The sequence below is a fragment of the Echinops telfairi genome, unplaced genomic scaffold (genome assembly GCF_000313985.2).
Source record: "Echinops telfairi isolate 266 unplaced genomic scaffold, ASM31398v2 ScPeMD7_7469;HRSCAF=8507_1, whole genome shotgun sequence".
In the NCBI taxonomy this organism is placed as follows: Eukaryota; Metazoa; Chordata; class Mammalia; order Afrosoricida; family Tenrecidae; genus Echinops; species Echinops telfairi.
The window spans coordinates 23,542,476-23,563,214 of NW_022111373.1; the positions used below are offsets into that span (position 1 = coordinate 23,542,476).

At 37.9% G+C, this 20,739-nt stretch overlaps 1 protein-coding gene across 1 annotated transcript in view; it reads right to left on the reverse strand.

The window, feature by feature from the left end:
• Nucleotides 1-20,739, reverse strand: part of HSD17B4 (hydroxysteroid 17-beta dehydrogenase 4) — a 140,304-nt gene that overhangs the window by 79,368 nt on the left and 40,197 nt on the right. Inside the window, exons 3-8 of the mRNA XM_045285056.1 lie at nucleotides 12,487-12,594; nucleotides 9,869-9,928; nucleotides 8,322-8,343; nucleotides 7,255-7,301; nucleotides 4,841-4,925; nucleotides 3,269-3,456 (exon numbers count right to left, since the gene is read on the reverse strand). Of these exons, the coding sequence (XP_045140991.1) occupies nucleotides 3,269-3,456; nucleotides 4,841-4,925; nucleotides 7,255-7,301; nucleotides 8,322-8,343; nucleotides 9,869-9,928; nucleotides 12,487-12,594 (510 nt within the window). The remainder of the gene's footprint in view (nucleotides 1-3,268; nucleotides 3,457-4,840; nucleotides 4,926-7,254; nucleotides 7,302-8,321; nucleotides 8,344-9,868; nucleotides 9,929-12,486; nucleotides 12,595-20,739) is intronic.

The following is a 20,739-nucleotide window of genomic DNA, read 5'->3' on the forward strand; positions in this document are numbered from 1 at the left end:
TCTAGGGAAGAATACATTACATAGAGACTCTATTGATTCTGTAAGTAAAGAATACAATCACAATGATAAGCAAAGGCCAAGAGATTATCAAAAATAAGTAAAGTAGATTTGGCAGGAGAGGGATTATTCTTAAAAGCAAAATTGCAAAGGATGTATTAAATATTAAGTAGACACAGATGAAAAATGAATTAACAAAGGCATACTAAATGAAACTACTCAGAATTCTATTGAGACAGAACAGAAAAATATGAAAATGGTGTTAAAAGATATAAAGAAAAATATCGGTCTAACTTATTCAGGTGTATCCCATTCACATGTTGAAAGAAAAGAAAGAATGAAGGAGTGATATTTTTAAAAATTAAGACTACGTATTTTCCAGACTTGTAAAATTAAACAAAACATAAGCCATAGATTCAAAGTTCCAAAACCACAATGTAAGCCAACCATAAAAATCTGTGGCTATCCAGTAATTCCAATTTATGCCTACTCTAAGTATTACAGAGTAGAACTGTTCCATAGGATTCTTTTAGCAGTAATATTTAAGGAGCTCTGGTGCCACTGTCAGATAAATCTTAGATTACGAACAAGTAGAGGAGTTCAAACCCACCAAGGGAGAAAGATGAGACTACAAACATTTAGCCTCCTAGCCCATGTAGAGTCTCAATAAGTCAGCATTGACTTGAGAGCAGTGGAAACCTTTACAGAATCAGATGATTGCATCTTTCATCCACAGCACAACTGGACGAGTTTAACCCTCCAACACAGATGTTCGTAGTCCAGTGTGCTCTTTGTGCTACTCGGGGACTGGATAAATAAAAGACACCTATGCCTGCATGATGATGTCCTTTTTGACATCATCTTGGTAAAGTAGGCGCATTTCTAGGGCCATTTCCTGCAAAAGGACATCATGCTTGGCAAAGTAAAAGGTCAGCAAAAAAGAATAAGACACTTGACAAGATGGACTGATACAGTGTTTTCAACAATGGACTCAAACATAACAATAATGGTGAGGGGTACAGAACTGGACAGCTTCATTCGATTGTGCAGAGTGCCACTGAGGCAGAACAGACTGAACGATACCTGACAATATGCCCGGACACATCCGTGAAACAACAGAGCACAGAAGATGAAGAGAAGACCTCAAAAGCAGCCAAAGAGAAAGTACCCTTTCTTGGACAACAAAGTTGTCTGTACCAAGTCACAAAAACTACTTTTAAAGTACTGTTTGATAACTTTTTAAAAAATACCTAGAAACCAGAAGATCAAAAACTAAACACAGTCCTCCACTCACCAAATGTTCTTATTGATTACAAATCTAAGTATACGGCCTGGGTTCTCAATCGTGCATTATAAAGCACTTTTAAGTTTTTATATTTTAAGTATATATCTAATTTTAATATTTGTTATAAAGTATAATAATCAAAATATTATAGCACTAGTACAAGACCAGACACATAGCTCAATGGAATACAGTATATAGGAATAGGCCATATGCAGTCAAACATGTGGTCAATCTATTTTCCACAAAAGTAAAATTACAAACCCAACTAGAATGAGGAATCATATAAAAGCAAAATGAACTAGTTCTGTCAAAAAATATGCAACTTGTTTTTAAAAGGGAGATGAAATTTCATAGGTTAAGGAGACTTTAAGTAATATGACAGCAAAATGTTTATGGATCTATTCCTAATTGGAATAAACCACCTGAAAGAAGGTATCTTTTTAAACAATTAAAAATTTTCAAATTTATTTGGCTTTTAAAAATAATATTAATAATTATGAAACAGTAAAAATGCTGTTATGGATTGAATTGTATCCCCCTAACCTCAAAAAATAATGTGTTCAAATCCTAAATCTTGTAAATAAAACCCTATTTGGAAATCAGGGGTTTTCTTTCTTCATGTCAAGGAATCAATCGCTTCTCAGAACTAAAAATAGTAGAACGGAAAGACACACGCAGGGAAAGATACCATATGAACACGGATACACAAACCCAGGAATGCCAAGGAGTGTCAACTATTATAAACTGAAATAAAGGACTTTCCCCTGGGATTATAGCCTGAATATGAATTTCTAGAAGCCCTGGTGGTGCTGCACTAGACAAGGTCACTAGTTCAAATCACTCTGTGGGATAAAGATAAGGGTACCTGCTCCCATAAATATTTATAGCCTCAGAACCATTACACAGGGTGGCTTTGAGTCAGACTTGAAGCACTTGCTAATGAAGATCAAATATCACAGCCTTTAATATAGATTATGATTCCATGTAAAGAAAACCAAAATCCTCACAATTGGATCAGGAGGCAACATTATGATAAACAGAGAAAAGATTGAAAGTGTCAAGGATTTCCTTGTGCTTAGATACCAATCAATGTTCAGGGAAACAGCAGTCAGGAGATCAAATGACCAGTTACACTGGGTAAATCTGCTGCACAAGACCTCTTTAAAATGTTGAAAAGCAGGGCTGTTACTTTGAGGATTAAGGTGCACCTGACCAAAGCCATGGCATTTTCAATCTCCTCATATGATATGACAATTGGACATTAAATAAGGAAGATCGAAGTACTGATGCATTTCAAATTGTGGTGCTGGCAAAGAATATTGAAAATACCATGGACTGCCAAAGAACGAGCAGGCGTAGGTCTGGAAAGACGTTTGGACAGCTTGTCAGGAGAGAACAGTCCCTGGAAAAGGACATCACGCTTGGGAAACCAGAGGGGCGGAGAAAAAGCAGCTCCTCAGCCAGACGGATTGGTACAGCGGCTGCAAGAAGGAGCTTAGACATGACATAACTGTGGGATAGCGGGGGACCAGGCAGTGTTTCATTCTGTTGCCCAGAGGGTCTCTCGGAGTTGGAACTAATGAGGGCACCTAACATAACATGAGTCGGAATCGACTTTATAAAGTACTGGGTTTGGGTTTGAGGAGCTGTGAGAAATAAATCTGTTGTTTGAAAGCAACCACTTGTGGTATTTTTGTTGTGACAGCACTGAGTAACTAATTCTCATCATCCCACCTCAGAAAAATATACACTGACTGGTAAGTATACCTATACAGGCAAAGTTGACCTCAGGGTAGTAAAATTATGAGTCATTGTATTTTTGCTCTGTGTTTTTATACATTTTCTACAATGAAGAAATATACACGTGAGGCACTGGAAATTGTAAAGTAAATGACTCTCTTCTGTATTCAGAAAATGAAATATTGTTGCAAAGCTCGCTCCATACCAATGGGCAGATAATAGGATTGAAAAATCTAGATTACTTACCTTCTGGCAAAACAGTCTTAGTCATTCTCGATCCTGCAGTAGGGGCAATTGTGTTACAATGAATGTTGTTTTTTCTCCCTTCAATTGCAAGAGTATTGGCTAAGCCCAGAAGGCCCAGCTTTGCAGCACTGTAATTCGCCTGGCCAAAGTTGCCATATATTCCTGAAGCTGAGGACGTCATGATGAGCCTGGAAAGGAAGATCGATCTCTCAGCAGCAGCATGTCTATGTTATGAGAACACTGCGATTTTCTCTCTCTCTCTTTCACACGCTCGCTCACTCTCTCTCTGACACCATGACACCTGTCAAATGCAACTTAAGTGGATACACAACAGCATATCTGATTCACGTATCTAAAATAATATTAATACAAAAGTGATCTCTCATAATTCAGTTCTAAAATTCAACTGCCTTAAAAAAAACTTGGATAGGATTTAATCAATTTAAGTGAATAAATGTTTACTCATTATCTATTAAGACCAATATAAATATAAATATAAAACAAATTGGCAAACCACGAGTTAAAATTTTAGCAACAAAGATCAGAAGGAGTTGTAATGTTCAGTCCTCATCACCATGCCCGTCTCCCGTTCTGGATAGGTATAATATGTCTCATATTTAAACAACACCACGTGACAATCTGACCCAACCTTACCCATTCTTTGATGAAGTGAAATAAGTAATATAATTAACTTATAAAAATGGCTAGGATCAAGATAAACTATAAATTTCCAATAGTACTCGGTATTACAAATAATTGACTTCCAGTGTATGAGTTCTTGGGTGGTACAAATAGCTTCCTCTTGGCAACTAAGTAAAAGCTGGCAATTTAAGCACACCCAGAAGTACATTGGAGACAGGCCTGGTGATCTACAGTCATACAAATTAAAACTAAAAATCAAACCCGATGTCATATATCAATTCTAGCTCATGGAAACTCCATGTGTTTACAGCCATTAAAAGCCCAATGGAGAGCAGTTCTGTTCTGAACCCAGGATTGTGGTGAGCTGGAATCTACTAGATGGCAACAAAGGTAGTTTCTGCTTTAAATGTGTACAGACCTGTAGGACCTTTAGAAGCATTTACCAAAACTGCCATGTCTAAGTTCCTCACATAGAAGCAATCAAGAGAAGTCCTATAGCTTCCAAACAGTTTACAAAGACTAAGTGATGTCTAACCAGCACAAGCTAGCAGGAAATAGCTACTCATCTCTCCCCAACTGGTCACTGAAGACGCAAAATGACATTTTGGCTACAGAATGAAGTACATACAGCTGAATCCTCAATGTCTGAACTGCTCTTTTAAATGCTAGAGAACCAGAGAATGAACATTAGTAATGAAAAGTGGGACATAAAAGAAATATAAAACTGCGTAGCTAAACTGTGACTGCATGACACCAATTTATTAGAGGGCCTATGCCAAGACTACAATAAACAAGCCTACACATATTAAAGGCATTTTCAATGTTGAGCAATCATTTCATATCGCTTTTTTAGAACATCATCTTCCCCTGTATACAAAGGCCCCCACAGACAACATTTATAATACCCTTGACAGTCATATTCAACTCTACCTTCCATAATTCTGTTTCTTCATGTGGTCCCATGCTGCTCGGGTCACTTGGAAGGAGCCCCGCAAATGAACTCTATGGATTAAATCTAAAGCAAGAAATTATCGAAGGCTCAACGTAAGAGATTTAAATCAAATTAATAAATAATTTAGAGAATGGTTTATTTACACAAAGATGTTCATTTTATAACTAGCTTCTCAATCACCTATTCCCACTTTCCTCTCTGAGAATGCTTTATAAACATTTTTGTCTGTTTTGTTTTGTTTTGTTCCAATTTTTCTGACAACCAATGGTTTATACTAAGACTTACAAGTGTTCTCTATAATTTATGATACCAAAATAAAAATTTAAAAATCCAGCCAAACCAATTGCTCTGGAGTCAGTAAAATAATAACCTCTGGACACATCTAACTACAATGCTACCTTTAATGTATGCTTTCTTATATATAAATTCATTGGCATCTAACAACAATTGACATGAGTTCTCAGGAATTTTACATACATAATTGGCATACAGTACTACTAACATTAGGTGAAAGATAATCATAAATCATACAAATCATCACCAAAGAATGCTTGGAAAATGCTGTATCCCTGTTTTTACCAGGTTGCAAATGAGTTGAAAGCAATAAGAAGCTTATTTGTTCTTACAGATTTAAATTGGATGGTAGACAACTGAAAGAATGGTTCAGATAGACAAATCATTCTTGCTCTAATTTTATTCTTTTAGTCATCAGAGCTTTTTAACCATCCTTGCTTATTTTTGTTTCATTCTGGAGCCTCAAAAAATATTTCCATTTGTACAATAGAAGATAAGCAGGGCGAGAGAAGAAAAGGGTAGTTGAAAGTAATTTTCTTAGGACAGAACCAGAGAAGAGAAAACACCCAGACTCAAAAGAACTCCCAAGTGCCAGCATAAGCTCCTCTTTCCCAATATCCTATGTCCATCTGGGCTTCTCCTCGACCCTAGTATATGTGAAGAGAAGTCGCAGAAGTACAGGCATACCGGAGGGATGGCAGGCTCCATTCCAAACCACCACCAAAAAGTGACTATAGCAATAAAATGAGTTGCACACACTTTTTGGTTTCTCAGTACAGTACATATAAAATTTATGTTTACACTATACTATAGTCGATTAAGAGTTTAATATCAATATGAAACGTCTAAAATACTGTAAGAATTGTCCAAATATGCAAGAGGTATGAAGTGAGTACATGCTATCAGGAAAATGGCACCGAGTGACTTGCTAAAAACAGGTTTGTCACAAACCTTCAAGAAATGTGTAGAAAACATAGTATATAGGAGAGGCAATAAAACAAAGCACAATAAAGCCAGATATATTTGTACTTTGCTCCTTCCAAAAGCACTTTTGGCACTAGTCCCCAGATGGATACTCCATAAGCAATGATAATGTTCACTTTAGTTGCCATGGCTTCTATTGTCTCACTTTACTGTTTAGTTCTGTGACCCAATAAAGTGAAAGCAAAGGGCAAAAAATAAAATATTTTTTTTTCTAGAACTCTGATTTATTCACTATCTAAATTCAACCTTTCCTATCTGGTATCACTAATGGAAATTTTTCCTATTTATTAAAACCGAACTCAATGCCATTTAATCGATTACGACTCATAGTGACCCTACAGGACAGGCTAGAACTTCCCCTGTGGGTTTCTGAGACTGTACCTCTTAACAAGAGAACAAAGCCTCTTCTCTTTCACCCCAAAAGCTGCTGGTGGTTTTGAACTGCTGACTTTGTGGTTAGCAGCCCAAAGTATAACTTACATCCTGATTTTCTTCTACCCTGTTCTCATATCTCCATAATATGTTAATGTCCTAGACTCCCTATCATCTACTGCTACTGTTCTGGAAAAAAGAATTTCAGCTAAATAACCTGCTAAGGACTCCTGTAGTAGTAGATGTGGGCTGCCTAGTGGATTCTGACTCATGACAACCCTACAGCACAAAGTAGAACAGCTCACAAGATGCCCTAAACTATCATCTTTACTGGAGCAGATCAACAGGTCTTTTCTCCCACAGAGTCCCTGGTGGGTTTGAATCCTTGGACCTCTAAGTTGGCAGCCAAGCAACAACTGGACCACCAGGACTCCTTCTAAAGGAGTTAATAATTAGAAAACACTGACAACCTCTTAATGAGAAAAAAGGAAAAGCAAGTTGAAAAGAGACTCTCTGGATAACTCCTGCCAAATGATTTTAACGTTTTGTTGTTGTTGTTGCTATCAAAAGTGAAAAAAAGAAAGCATTGCTTTCAACTCTTCATCCTTTTAAAGTTCGTGCATTCATATTAACAACAGCAAAAGTAAGTAGAGGCAAATTTTGCTTTAAATATATAATTTTATCAAATATTAAAGTTAAATGGGTAGGTGTTTCCACAGAGATATATATTAAAACAACTTACCCCAATCTTCATCACTTGTCCTAGCAAAAGAACGATCCCTTAAAATCCTTTAAAAAAAAGCACATTATGGACAGTGAGGAAAGTGGAGGGCAAAGTATACATTTTTTAAAAAGTACTTTTAAATTGTGAAGACCTGGTTTGCAGTAGGCTATAGATGACAATGGAAGGCCAAAATCCATTTGCAGGGTCCCCACATGGATTAAGCCCCTGGCGAATTCCCTCTGAATTTAGCCCTGGGATGAGAATAGCCTTGCTATCAGACAGAGGGCATTGAAAAGCTGATTTGGTCAGATGTAGTTAGGTTAAAATGTAATACTTTATCATTTGACCTTCCTTTGGACTCATACTAACGTTGTTTCTGGTTTGTTTGTTGTTTGTTTTTTGTTTCTGTTTTTAATGTTTTCTGCTTTCTTTTTGATTCAGATATTTTGTCTAGACACTGTTGGGTTTTTTGTTTTCTTTTGGGATATTTTTTTTTTGTTCCAGTTTGTGTTTGCATGATTTCCTGTATACAAAATCCAGGATAGGGGCCAGACTGTTCCTTAGAAGTAAGGATGGCAAGATTTCATCTTACACACTTTGGACAGGTTGTCAGGAGACCAGTCCCTGAAGAAGGCTATCATGCTTGGTAAAGTCAAGGGGCAGTGAAACAAAAGGAAGGGCCTCAACAATATCACCTGACACAGTGTCTGCAACACTGGGCTCAGGCATAGGCACAGCTCTAAGGATGGCACTGCACCGTACCATGTTTAGTTCTGTTGTGTGTAGGATCTCTCTGGGTCAGAACCAACCCGATGGCACCTAACAAGAACAACAGGGGCATGGCAGGGGAGGGTGGGGAAAACTGGACGCTAATAACATTGAGTATGAGAAGAAAATGTTCTGAAATTAATCGCGGTGATGTATATACAACCATTCTTTTTATTTTTTACAACTATTCTTAATATGACTTAATGATTAAATTATATGACATGTAGTACATGTCAATAAAACTATTTAAATAAAGGGGCATTTTTTTAAAAGCGCCTTGCAAGCACATTACTAAAAATGGGGAAGGAAATACTCACCCAGCATTGTTGACCACAATATCTGCAATAAAAAATCGAGATCTTAAATTAAAAAGTAAGTAAATTAACTTGCATTGGCTTATAACTCACATTTCTTTCATAACTGCTTTTTTAAGGGAAAGCAAATATACTGAGTGTTCTCAAAACAAAATGTTGTAACTATAGCCATAAAAGTGATCTATAAGTATCACATTATATTAGCTTTTTCCTCTAAAACTTATATTTCTAATTTTTTTCTACCTGTACCTTTTTTGAAACTCTCACAGATTAAAAAAAACAACAACAACATAGATTAGTGGTAAAAGTCACATATCATCACTCATTTAATATCAAAATCTACTCAGATATTCAAAAGTTGTTTTTTGTTTTGTTTTTTAATTTGCCTTGCCACTGAAAAATCTTATGTCCAGAAAGGGTATGACTGACATTAAAAACGGATGCTTTAATTGCTTCTCAGCCTTTAGGCTAAGATCAAGTGTAAAAACTGATGCTTTATCTTGATACATAATTATAGTCTCATTACATTAAAAATTTTTTTTAAGATTTAACCATATTATCTCACTGCTACGTTCACCCTATGATTTCACACTTTTGATCTCCTCCACCGGTCAGTTGATATGTGAACATCTCTCTTATACACTTTCAACAAGACAAAACTAAAATAATATATATGCTAAAGCTAAAATAGGCATATTCATATTACAGAAATTATTATTTTTCATATTATAAACATACTAGACTTCTTTGCAAAAATGGCCCTCTATTAATTCAATTAGCTTTTATAAAGTGTGTGAGACCATATCAGGAAGATTATCTAGAGAAAGAAAAATATTTGAAAAGCTTCCTTTTAAAAAAGAAATTTTCTTATTATACAATTCACTTTGATTGATTTGCAAGACACTGAATCATCTTAAAACAAATCAATATGATTATCCAAAAGAGCTCTGGTTCCTGAGCTGCCAAACTATTGATTTCTTTTATGTTTTAACATATTTGAGATTTAACTAAATTTTTATAAAAAGATCATTGAGAGAATGCTTGCAATCTTTTTTAAACACTTAGGTGTTCAAAATCACATCCCACTGCCATCAATGCCTATCAGCCCTACATAGCATCTTCTTTTAACCAGAACGGACAACCTCTCCCTCAGAGCATGTAGGTGTGAGCCTCCACTTTCCAGTTAGCAGCCCCGCCCCTAACTCACAGCACCACCAGCAACAGCTTACAAAACCATGCAACAGCTGTCATCCTAACCTCTGTGGAACAGAGGTTGGGTTGGTAAATAATTAACTAATTTGCAAAACAAACCTAAAATCTGATTGTCAAGAAGGAATGACCTGTTTAGTAAACAAAAATATGATCAACAGTATTCTATGAAAAAGGCAAAAGCATGTTTTGGAAATGTTGATGGTAACATATGTACAAGTATGCTTAATATGATTTAATGATGAATTGTCATAAAATTGTCATGAGCCCCCCAATGAAGTGATTTAAAAAGGAAAAGGTAGAAACTTCTCTATAAGAAGCGTAACTCATAGAAACATTACCAATTCTTCCAAAAGTATCCAGTGCTGTCTTCACAATCCTCTCTCCTGCTTCAACTGAATCTGAAGGGAAAGGGAAATCAGTACAAGTCAGTCATCTCGCTTGCAAACGATTTCAATGGCCTGTGGCATATTCACCAGCAGAACTCATTCCAAAGAAAAATTTAAAATATAAGTGGTTTAATTTAACAGAAAAAGTTTAGCCCTTTCAAGAACCCTTTTTAAAATTCTGTTAAGGTGGGGGAAGTGGGGAGAACAAGAAATCTAAAACATTCTGTAATGATGAAAAGCAGCCCCTGGATGGTACAGACGCTCTACCACTAGTCAAAAAGCTGGTGGTTTGAAAACACCCAGAGGTGCCTCAGGAGACAGGCCTGGCAATCCGCTTCCAAAATACCGCAGCCTTCAACACGCCATGGAGCAGTTCTACTCTGACACACATGGGGTTTCTATGAATCAGTCAACTCATGAGCAACTACCAACAATGATGGACATGTTCTATTTGGGAATTGTCCTACATAGTAGCCACTAGTCACATGTGACATTGGGAGCTGTAAATGGGGCCATAAGAGACCAACTGAACAATTAAGTTTCATTTTATTTATATTTAGCTTAAAAGAGTCACATACATACTTTCCCCGATGCAAATGCATGTCAGATTTGGGGGAAGAAACCATGTAAGGAGATGCATGTATAATTTACAAAGCATGTATAGAGTTACATAGCCACATAAGAAAAGCCCTACTTTTTTTGTTTTGTTTTGATTTTTTATAATATTAACTACAGAAAGTAAAACTGAGCAAACTATGATGGCTTTATTTTCTGCTAGTCTCAGTTAAAAGGGCTCACACTCCCTACCACTATGTGCCAAATAGTCTGCTGTCAACTCAACATCAGCACTGCCTCTTTCTATATGCTCTGCAATCCAGGAGAGGAGACAGAAAATGTATCCCTTCCCTTGGAATCTTCATGATTCTGAATTAGGTCCTGAGTTCAGCAGCCAGAAGGTTTAAAAAAAAAAAAAAAGCTTCAGATGCAGCCAACAGGTGTGAGATGGAAATTCTTGAGAATCCCCTACTGTAGGCTAAGATAATCAGCAGCACCTTCCATACCCTTGGCTCACCCTGACATTCCAATAGTTGTGTAAATCTCTAATTCCTTGTATTAAAGTATTCCATAATTGGAAAAACTAGAATACAGGTTCCCAAATCTATATGGCCTATTACCCCCTTTCCAGAAAAAATTACTCAGTACCCCTAGGCAATTAAAAACGTTTGAACTTGTATTTTAGTCCATAATCCAGAATGAAGTGAAGGTAACTGCTTTTGCAGTCCCCTGGGACATTCTAGTCCTCTCAGCTATCACCCACTGGGAAACACCGGCCTTGACACAGGTTGCAGATCAGAAGGGGGGGGAGGGGAATGGATGGCAATAGGGAGGGTGGTATTTTCATCTGGAATTATTAAACCTCAAATCTGAGTTTTAAAACAATGTTTACATTTCTCTGTATCTCCAGTATAAATTGAAAACATAAAAATGTCTTTAACACTCAAATTTCACCCCCTTAAAATTTCAATATGAAGTCACAGGCAATTTAATTTTATCCTTTTATCAACAAAAATAATTTTAGTTTGCAAGAAAATCAGTAATCAATAGAATTTTTAAAGTAAATCTATTTTACAATTCCTTAAAATTATTATTGAGATTAACTCAACAAACAAAAAGGCTATGATCATAGGTTCTAACTTTTCTCATGACTTGACTTTGAGCATCCTTCAGAAGCACAGGCTTTCTACTCCCGTAAAGAGATACAGTCTCGGAAACCCACAAAGGAAGTTCTATCCTGTCGTATGGGGTTGCCATGAGACAAATCAACTGGATAACAATCAGCAATTCTGCTGTTATTGTTTATAAGCATCTTTGGATAGAGTAAATGGGGAAACACTTGGCTTTTAGCATGACTGGTGAGCTGCTTCTGCAAGGTCATCGTTTGGAAACCCTCTGGAGCAATTCTATTCTGCACTTGGGGCCACCATGAGACATAATCTACTGGACAGCATGTCACAACATACTCTTACATTTTTAAATAAGATTAGAAAGTTACATATAACATGATTACTTGTACACAGTGAATATGACAACTGGTTATACAAAGGGGCATTTCAAAAAATAAAATTAATCATAAAATTTTAAAGGAGCATTTTATTTATTACAATGTATTACTTTTGTTATTTTTTAAAAGGAGAATATTAAAGAACTTCAAAAAGTTTGTGGGAAAATTCTATTATGTCTTCATTTCATCTTCCCACAAACTTTTAAATAAAAAGATTTTTTAGAACAAAAGCATATCCATATATACAGTGTTACGTATTCTACTGTGTGCTCATTAATTTTAAAACTAAGTAAGACATAGAAAGGTTAGAATTCTGTGAAATAAACTCTATTACAAGTTTTAAAATTCCCACATACACGACAATTTCTTACAAATAGCTTTGGCCAGGTTAGCTTAAATCTAATTTCATAATTACATTGGAATGCTAAGATATTTTTTCAGTGTTTTACTAGTATGAGAAAAATCATTAGTTTAGTAACAATAAATTGTACTGGTTCAAATACTTTACCGTAGTTGGCCACTGCTTTTCCACCGTTCCTTCTTATTTCTTCAACAACTTTATCAGCAGCTGAAGAGCTTTTACCATCTCCTTTAAAGTCTCCTCCTAAATCATTCACTGTAATGCAAAAACAACTTTAAAAAATTGTTTATACACTTAAAAATATGGTCAACTATTTCTCAATCACACTGTAATAGCTAAGGTCTTCAAAATATGAATTGAACTTCTATTTACTAGTGTAATTTCTTCATTTTCCTGAATCACTCATACCCTACCCTATGAATCTTATCTTGCTAAATACAATATGAGCTACATATAAGATCTCCCTTCAAAATATGCTGTTTTGTAATAAAAATGAGAAAAATCAAAAATAAGAAGCACAGGCTCATATCATAAAATTTCTAACTTTGTAATGCTTTTCTTTCTTTGGAAAAAGAAAACTAAGATTCAAGCCCCTTTTTTAGCATAACAAGAAAAAAAAACCTGAAAATCACTTCAAGACTAAATACATAAATGAATTTTCTTCTCTGTATCAAGAAAGCTTCCTTTATAGGAATGATGATAAAGAAATAGCCTGACTTGAAGATAAACAGGCGACCATCTAGCTGAGAAACAACAAAGCCCACATGGAAGAAGTACACCAGCCTATCCCAACACAATCGCTGATGACAAAGTAGGTGCATAAGAAAATGTGAAGAAAGGTGGTGGTGCCCAGCTATCAAAAGATAGAGAATCTGGGGTCTAAAAGGCTTGAAGATAAACAAGCGGCCATCTAGCTCAGAAACAACAAAGCTCACATGGAGAAGCACACCAGCCTGTGTGATCATGAGGTGACAATGGGATCAGGTATTAGGCATCAAAGACCCAAAAAATCACAGCACTGTGAATGGGGGGGAGTGCAGAGTGTGGGCCATTGGGCATCCCCTTGCAGAAGGGCCACCGGGAGGAGACAAGCCAGTGAGGGTGCAGTGTGGCAATGATGAAACATAACATTTTCCTCTAGTTCTTGAATGCTTCCTCCCCGCACTATCATGATCTCAATTCTACCTTACAAGTCCAGCTGGACCGGAGGATGTACACTTGTACAGGTGGGAACTGGAAACACTGGGAATCCAGGACAGATGAACCCCTAAGGACCAATGGTGAGAATGGCGATACTCGGAGGGTGGAGGGAAGGTGAGGGCGAAAGGGGGAACAGATTACAAGGATCTACATATAACCTCTTCCCTGGAGGACGGACAGCAGAGAAGTGGGTGAAGGGAGACATTGGACGTTGTAAAATATAACAAAATAATAATAATTTATAAATTATCAAGGATTCATGGGGGAGGAAGGAAGGGGGTAAAATGAGGAACTGATACCAAGGGCTCAAGTAGAAAGCAAATGATGAGGGAAACAAATGTACAAAAGTGCTTGACACAATGAATGTATGTGTGGATTGTGATAAGAGTTGTATGAGCCCCCCAATGAAATGATTTAATTATTTTTTAAAAATTGTAAAATTAAAAAAAAAAAAAACTAGCCTGATCTTAAACTATGAAACAGAAGCCTTGTAAATCTTCACAGGTCAAAATTTGTCATGATCAGTGAAGATAAAAAGCATTAAAAGAAGTGAAAAACAAAACATAAGAAATAAAATGTGGTCAGTCATTAATTTACACCATGTCCTATCTGGATATGTTTAACAACTGATCACACTTACTACCTAATATTTATTTCCCTGTATCTAACCAAAACGTCTCTAGATGAGTCATTTTCATCTTAATGATCAGTTAGTAAACATTAAATGAGGACTTAGGATTTACAAGGAAATTATCAGCGGTAAACTCAAATGTTTAAGATCGGTCCCTACCCTCAAAGAGTTTATAATCTATTGAAAGTTAAATATGTGATGACCATAATGAAGCACAGGTTTTCGGCTTAGAGTAAAATATGTAAATTAAAGGTCAACATAACTAATACAGGTAGTTCCTGACCTATAATACATTTGAGTTACAAGTAACCGCACTTTTGCAGTCTGTAATTTGCTTATGTTAACAAATCTGTACATTTATGTGTAATGTTCCCAACGCCCAAAGGCAAACAAAGATCAAATTTATAAAGATACTGATAGCAAAAGGGCAATCGTTGGCCAAAATACCCTTTTAATCAACTACTAAACAACTCCAGAGGAAATAGGTCAGGCAAATAATAGATTGTCCTATTAAAAAAAAAAAAAAAGACCTGTGGTAGTTACATAATCATGTGTCAACTTGAGGATATTAAGATGGGAGGGGTGGAGTCTAGCCTGTCAATCAGGTCACATCCCGATGATGCCTCCAGTGGGCCTGACCTTCTCATGAGGATTTGGGAGACTTCCTCCCTTTCTCCCTGGAGGAAGGTCAATCTCGCTCTCTGCTTCACATTTCTGTTGACAAGCACATAGAGCCATGCTGATGACAGTCAGGGCCCTGGAGCTGGAGGAGCCAAATGGAGACCCACGCTAGCACTGAGATGCTTCCACTGTCACTGGATCCACAAAACTTTCCACCCACCAGCCTGTGATCTACCGGCAAATGGCATCATTGCATATGTTGCATGAGTCTAAACAGGAATTTACAGATATATGGGATAATATTGGACTTCATCTGAACTGGTCTGCGATTTTTTTTCTCAATATACAATTGCTCTTTTATATAAACCCCTCTCTTACACACATATGAGTGTTTCTCTAGTCAACCTGGACTAAAACACCTATGAGGAATATACTGCTTAAGAAAATCAACTATACAAGTCAACATTTACCCAAAAACAAAGATGAAAAGGCCAGGAGGGGCAGGGGGACTGGACAAAGGGAAAGGGCAGGTGGATTGGAAATGCTAAGAGAGCTGACACATTGTAGGAACCGTAACAAATGTCACAGCAATTTGTGTATGAGCTGGCAAATGGGAATTTAACTGTGAAAATTCTCACCTTGGACACAATAAACTAGTTTTAAAATCAAAGAAAAGACATTATTGTTTTTACAGGCATTCCACTTACATAAAAACTGGCTTACAACAGAGTAAAAATAAAAAACTCATCAAAAGTTTGGAACTACCTGAAACTACCTATAAGTACAAGTGACAAAATTAATTTACACTATAAATCATCAGTGCCGAGTAACTTGTGAAAAAGAAAATTTTAAACAAATGCTTGGGGGAAAGAATTAACAATTTACACTGATTTTTGTAGCACTATTGCATAAATCAATTTTGAGAGTATAACAATAAATCAATAATGGATAATGTGGCTGTTTGGTGCCATCAAGCCAGTTCTGATTCATAGCGACTCTCACACAACAGAAGCTAACACCGCCCTGTCCCACACATCCTCACAACTTGACTATGCCTGAGCCCATTGCAACAGTGTCTGTGTCAATCCACATCATTGAGGGCCTTCCTCTTTTTCTCTGCCCCTCCACTTTACCAAGCACATGAGTTCCCTCTCCAGGGGCTGGATTCTCTTAATGTCCATCCTTGCCTCTAATGAGCACTCTGGCAATACTTTTTTCAAGATAGATCAGGTTGTCCTTTTAGCAGTCCATGGTACTTTCAATATTCACTATAGCAACACCACAATTCAAATGCATCAATTTGTTTTCCTTATTCAATGTCCAATTTTCACATGCATACCAGGCACTTACCATATATACGCGAGTATAAGCCGACCTGAAGCTTTCAAAATAAAATCTTGTTATATACGCAAGTATAAGCCAAGCCAAAATTGACCCGAGTATAAACCGACCCGAAATTTTCAAACTAAAATTTTGAAAAATTTGGGTCAGCTTATACTTAAATATATATAGTAAATACCATGGCTTGGGCCAGATGCCTCTGAGTCCTCAAAGTAACATCCTTGCTTTCCAATACTCTAAAGAAGTCTTGTGCAGATTTACTTAATGCACCTCATCTTTTGGTCTTCATTGCAGCTTCTATGAGCATTGATCGTGGATTCAAGTAAGGCAAAATCATTGACAACTTCAACATTTTCATCATGATGTCCCCCAATAATCCTGTTGTAAGAATTTGTCTTCTTTACATCGAGTCTTAATCCATGCTGAAGGCTGCAATTCTTGATCTTAATCAGCAAGGACATCATTTTCAGCAAGCAAGGTTGTGTTACCTGTGTTACTCAGGTTGTAAATAAGCCTTCTGTAAGGTAGTCGAGAGGCGCCAGAGAGCAAATCAGTCAAATTAGAGCAAACAGGCTTTATTAGGGAGAAAAATCCACCTGGGTGAAGTCCCACGGTCCACAGCGTCCTGGCTGAGGGAGTCGCACTCCAGACTACAGGAGTAGTGTTTATATAGCCTGGGTACATGTGACTGGGCTGCCTTGAGTCCATATTAGGTAAAGTAGTCAGGGATTGGAAAATACAAGTATGTCTGGGTTTCTGGAATGTAAGGTGTTTTCCTGGTTCCGGGTGTATTCGTGCCGAATGCAGAGTAGCGGGCCGAGACCAAAGAGGGCACTGAGTCAAACGGGCGTGCCGGGTGTAGAGTGGTGGGTCAAGAATAAATTGGGCCATTAGCCAGCTCTGGTCAGCTCCGCAGGTGTGTGTGGGAAATTCAAGGTTACTCGCTGCTAGTTGTTTCAGCCAGCTCTGGTCAGCTCTGCAGGGGTGGGGGAGATTCAAAGTCACTTGCTGCTAGAAGCCGGCCTGGTATTGATCCGGCCATACACCTTCCTCCAATCCTGATGCCACATTCTTCATATAATCCAGCTCCTCTATTTACTCAGAATACAGATTGAATAAATATGGTGAGAGATTACAACCCTGACTCACACCTTTCCTGATTTTAAACCATACAGTATTCCCTTGTTTTGTTCACACGACTGCCTCTTGGTCCATGCACAAGTTATGAGTTAATAAATGGCATAGAGATATAAACTAAGGTGACCAGATTTAAAGCGGGACACCAGGGGGTGGGGTGGGGGGTGGGGGTTCTTGATTTAAAATTTGGTCTATATGGACCAAATAGACCGTTCCCTAGCTTGTCGTGCATTCTTTCCAAAAATTGAGACTGTTTTAAAACGCCAGAAATCGGGACTGTCCCGCCAAAAGCAGGACGTCTGGTCACCTTAGTATAGACTAAAGTGTAAAGTACTTTAATATTCAAGTAATGATTGCCACACTTGAAAATAAAATGATTCTTCTTCTCCTCCTTGCTTTTTGTGTTTTTTTAAGAGTGAGGCTTGCAGGTGGTTTGGATGATGAATGAAGTAGAGATACGAGAGAGAAAGCCAATGCCTAACATCACCTAAAATAAGCTAGGTAGGATTAGTTAGGTTTTTTTGGTTTGGTTTGGTTTGCTTTTTTTAAGACAATTTTTCAAAATGTAGACCAGGCTAACTGCAAAAATAAATAAACACTGCAAAGATATGAAGCAACAGAAAGAGGTTTACCTTATCCTTTGGGATTCAAAAAGGAACATGATTCTAAAAAGTCTGAATTCCTATTAATTGCTCATTTCTCTATGTTTACAGGTTGTTGTTGTTTTTTACAAAATCAAGATTTTAAAACATGCAGTTACTGGTCTTTTATGACCTTTTTTTCAGTAAGTACAGGAGAGTAAAACAGCAAATTAGCAAATACATTATTTAAGTCAAGAATGATTCACTTGTGCAATGCAACACTACCCCCAAGTGGAAATTGTACACAGTACAGCAAAAGAAATAAGCACTAAGGCCTGGATAAACCACTTCCTGCGATCAATGGTATGCCGTGAAACTGTATGAGAATAGATTTATTCAAAACAAGTCTACACCTTTGTTGCCTTTATGTGACACTGCAGACTCACACAGAATTCTACTTTTACTGATCTGTATCCCACAGCACCCTTTACTTTTTTGCTGGGTTCTGTAATTCACCATATGGCCATACAAAACACACAATTGATACTCACAATGATGGGGTTTATTAGAGAAGTTAACAGGTTATAATTCATGTAAGAAATGCTCAGGGCAGTTATCCCTCTTGCCCTCAGCCTCTGGACCTAGCTTCTGTCCTATTCGAACTATGTTACAAAGCTTTTAGGCCTGCCAAAAATGTCCAAAGAGCATTCTAATCCAGTATACATCTCAGCCTCGGGAGAAAAAAAAAAAACTCAGCCTGAAGGCATTCAGCTCCAGCTCCATAAGGACAGCAAAACCAACCCTCTTAATTAAGTGCCCAGAGGCACCCCACTCCACAAGTCAGCCTCCTGCCCAAAGGTGCTCAGCTTCCCTTCCTCCTCAGGCCAGGAAGCCTAAAGCTGTCTTGTGCTGTGGATCTTGGTTCTGCAGCTGCAACTCTGCTGCTACTTCTCTGATGTCACAGCTTTCTGTCCCTGGGACAGGAAGTTCAGAATGCAAGGACCTCCAAGTTCAAGGAGACACATGTCACTCCTGGGTCTTCTTTCTTAATTAAAATGAGATCCCTTCTTCCTGCTTCTGAGATGGCTTAATTTTATTATTTGCCAGGATGGCAAAACTGACCAATCACTACATTAGAGTTCCAACATTTTACAATAACAATTAACTCTTAACAATCCCCAACTGAATCCTATCAGCACCTTCACCCAACCTTCCCTTACCCAAACCATCAGGAAAAAGTGAAAAACAGTCTGTATGGTCCCACTCAGTCATTTGGTGAGAGTTACAAAGACTATGGTTAGAAAAACTATATAAAGTAGTTCAATGAACCACACAAGTAGATTGAGAAATCTAAATTTGTCGTTAATATTACTATTTGCTAAATACTTCTCTGTTCTAAAGAGACCTTCCATACCCTTCTCTGTTGCCTTAAAATAAACTATAAAGAAATATGCTTTGAATTTTCTGATAGCAAGTGTTTTGGTCTGGGTTGATGAGAGACACAAATTCATAGACACTCATATGTGTATATGAAAGAGTTTTATAGAGTAATTGTATATTGAGAAAACATCCCAACCCAGTCCAGATTGTCCATAAGTCCGGTATTAGTCCATATGCCTATTACCAGTCTATAAATTCCTCTTCAGACTCACACAACACAGGCAATCACACCGAATGCAGGAAGATCACAAACCAGTGGATGGAAAGTCTTGTGGATCCAGTGGCAGTGAAAGCATCTCAGCACTGGCGTGGGTCTCCACATGGCTCCTCCAGCTCTAGGACTCTAGCTGCATCAGTGTAGCTACATGTGGCTTCTCAAGAGGAATGTCAAGCAGAGAGTGTATCCTGCCTCCAGGAAGGAAGACAAGAGTTCCCAGAATCCTCAGGAGAAGGCCATGCTCACACAGAGGCCTCACTGACTAATGACCGGATTGACAGGCTTGACTCCACCCCTTCACTCAAGTTGACAGGAGAGTATGTAACTGCCACAGCAAGGCTCCCAAACAAGCTGAAAAATTAGGTCAGGTGGCTCAATAGTTAAAACTGTTCATCAAAAGGTTAGTGGTTTGAACCTACTAACCACTCTATGGGAGAAAGATGAGTCAGTCCACTTCCAAATAGATCTCTCAGCCTAGTACATTAAAGGTCCATTCTATTCAGCACTATAAGAACACTAAGAATTAGAATCAACTCAATGGCAGTTGATTGGATCTGGAAACCAGTTGAAAGAGAGCTATGATGGGCTTGGCCTTCCTTATGAGAGATCTGGGTTTGATTTCAAGCTAACACACCTTAAGCCTAGCCAACACCATCTGGCAGGAGAGGTTTGAGTGTTTCCATGAAGGTGAACAGGTTTTGTTAGGTTTCTCGGGTGGGAAACACCTCAGTCCTTGGCTTCCCCTGAGAAAGAATTCACACCAAAGCTGGTTTGTGATCCAAGTGGGTTTTTATAAAGGATAGAAGATGTTTCAGGCTTCAGTTAACTCAATACAGGCATCCTCATGGAACTGCACACCCACACATGGCAGCCTGAGGCCCGAGAGAGAGACCATGGCACAGCCTAGTGGAAGGCTGAGGAGGAGCTGCAGAAAGAGTAATGGTGGTCTCCACGTTCCAGCCTTTTGGAGCCTTCTGCTGGGAGGCGTGGTCAACGGCACTGGCTGACCCATGGTAGTCACCTAATCTGGTGTCAATTTAAGGATTAAGAGTGTAGGGGTGGAGTCTAGGCTGTAAATCTTGAGATAGCCAAGGAGACTCCTGTGGGAATGGCCTTCTTCTGAAAATTCAGGGAAATCTGGTACTTCCTCCTCGGAGGCAGAAGACACCCTCTCTCTGCTACTCCCTGAGAGATATTGCAGAAGACAAGCCACATGGACGCAACCAGACCTC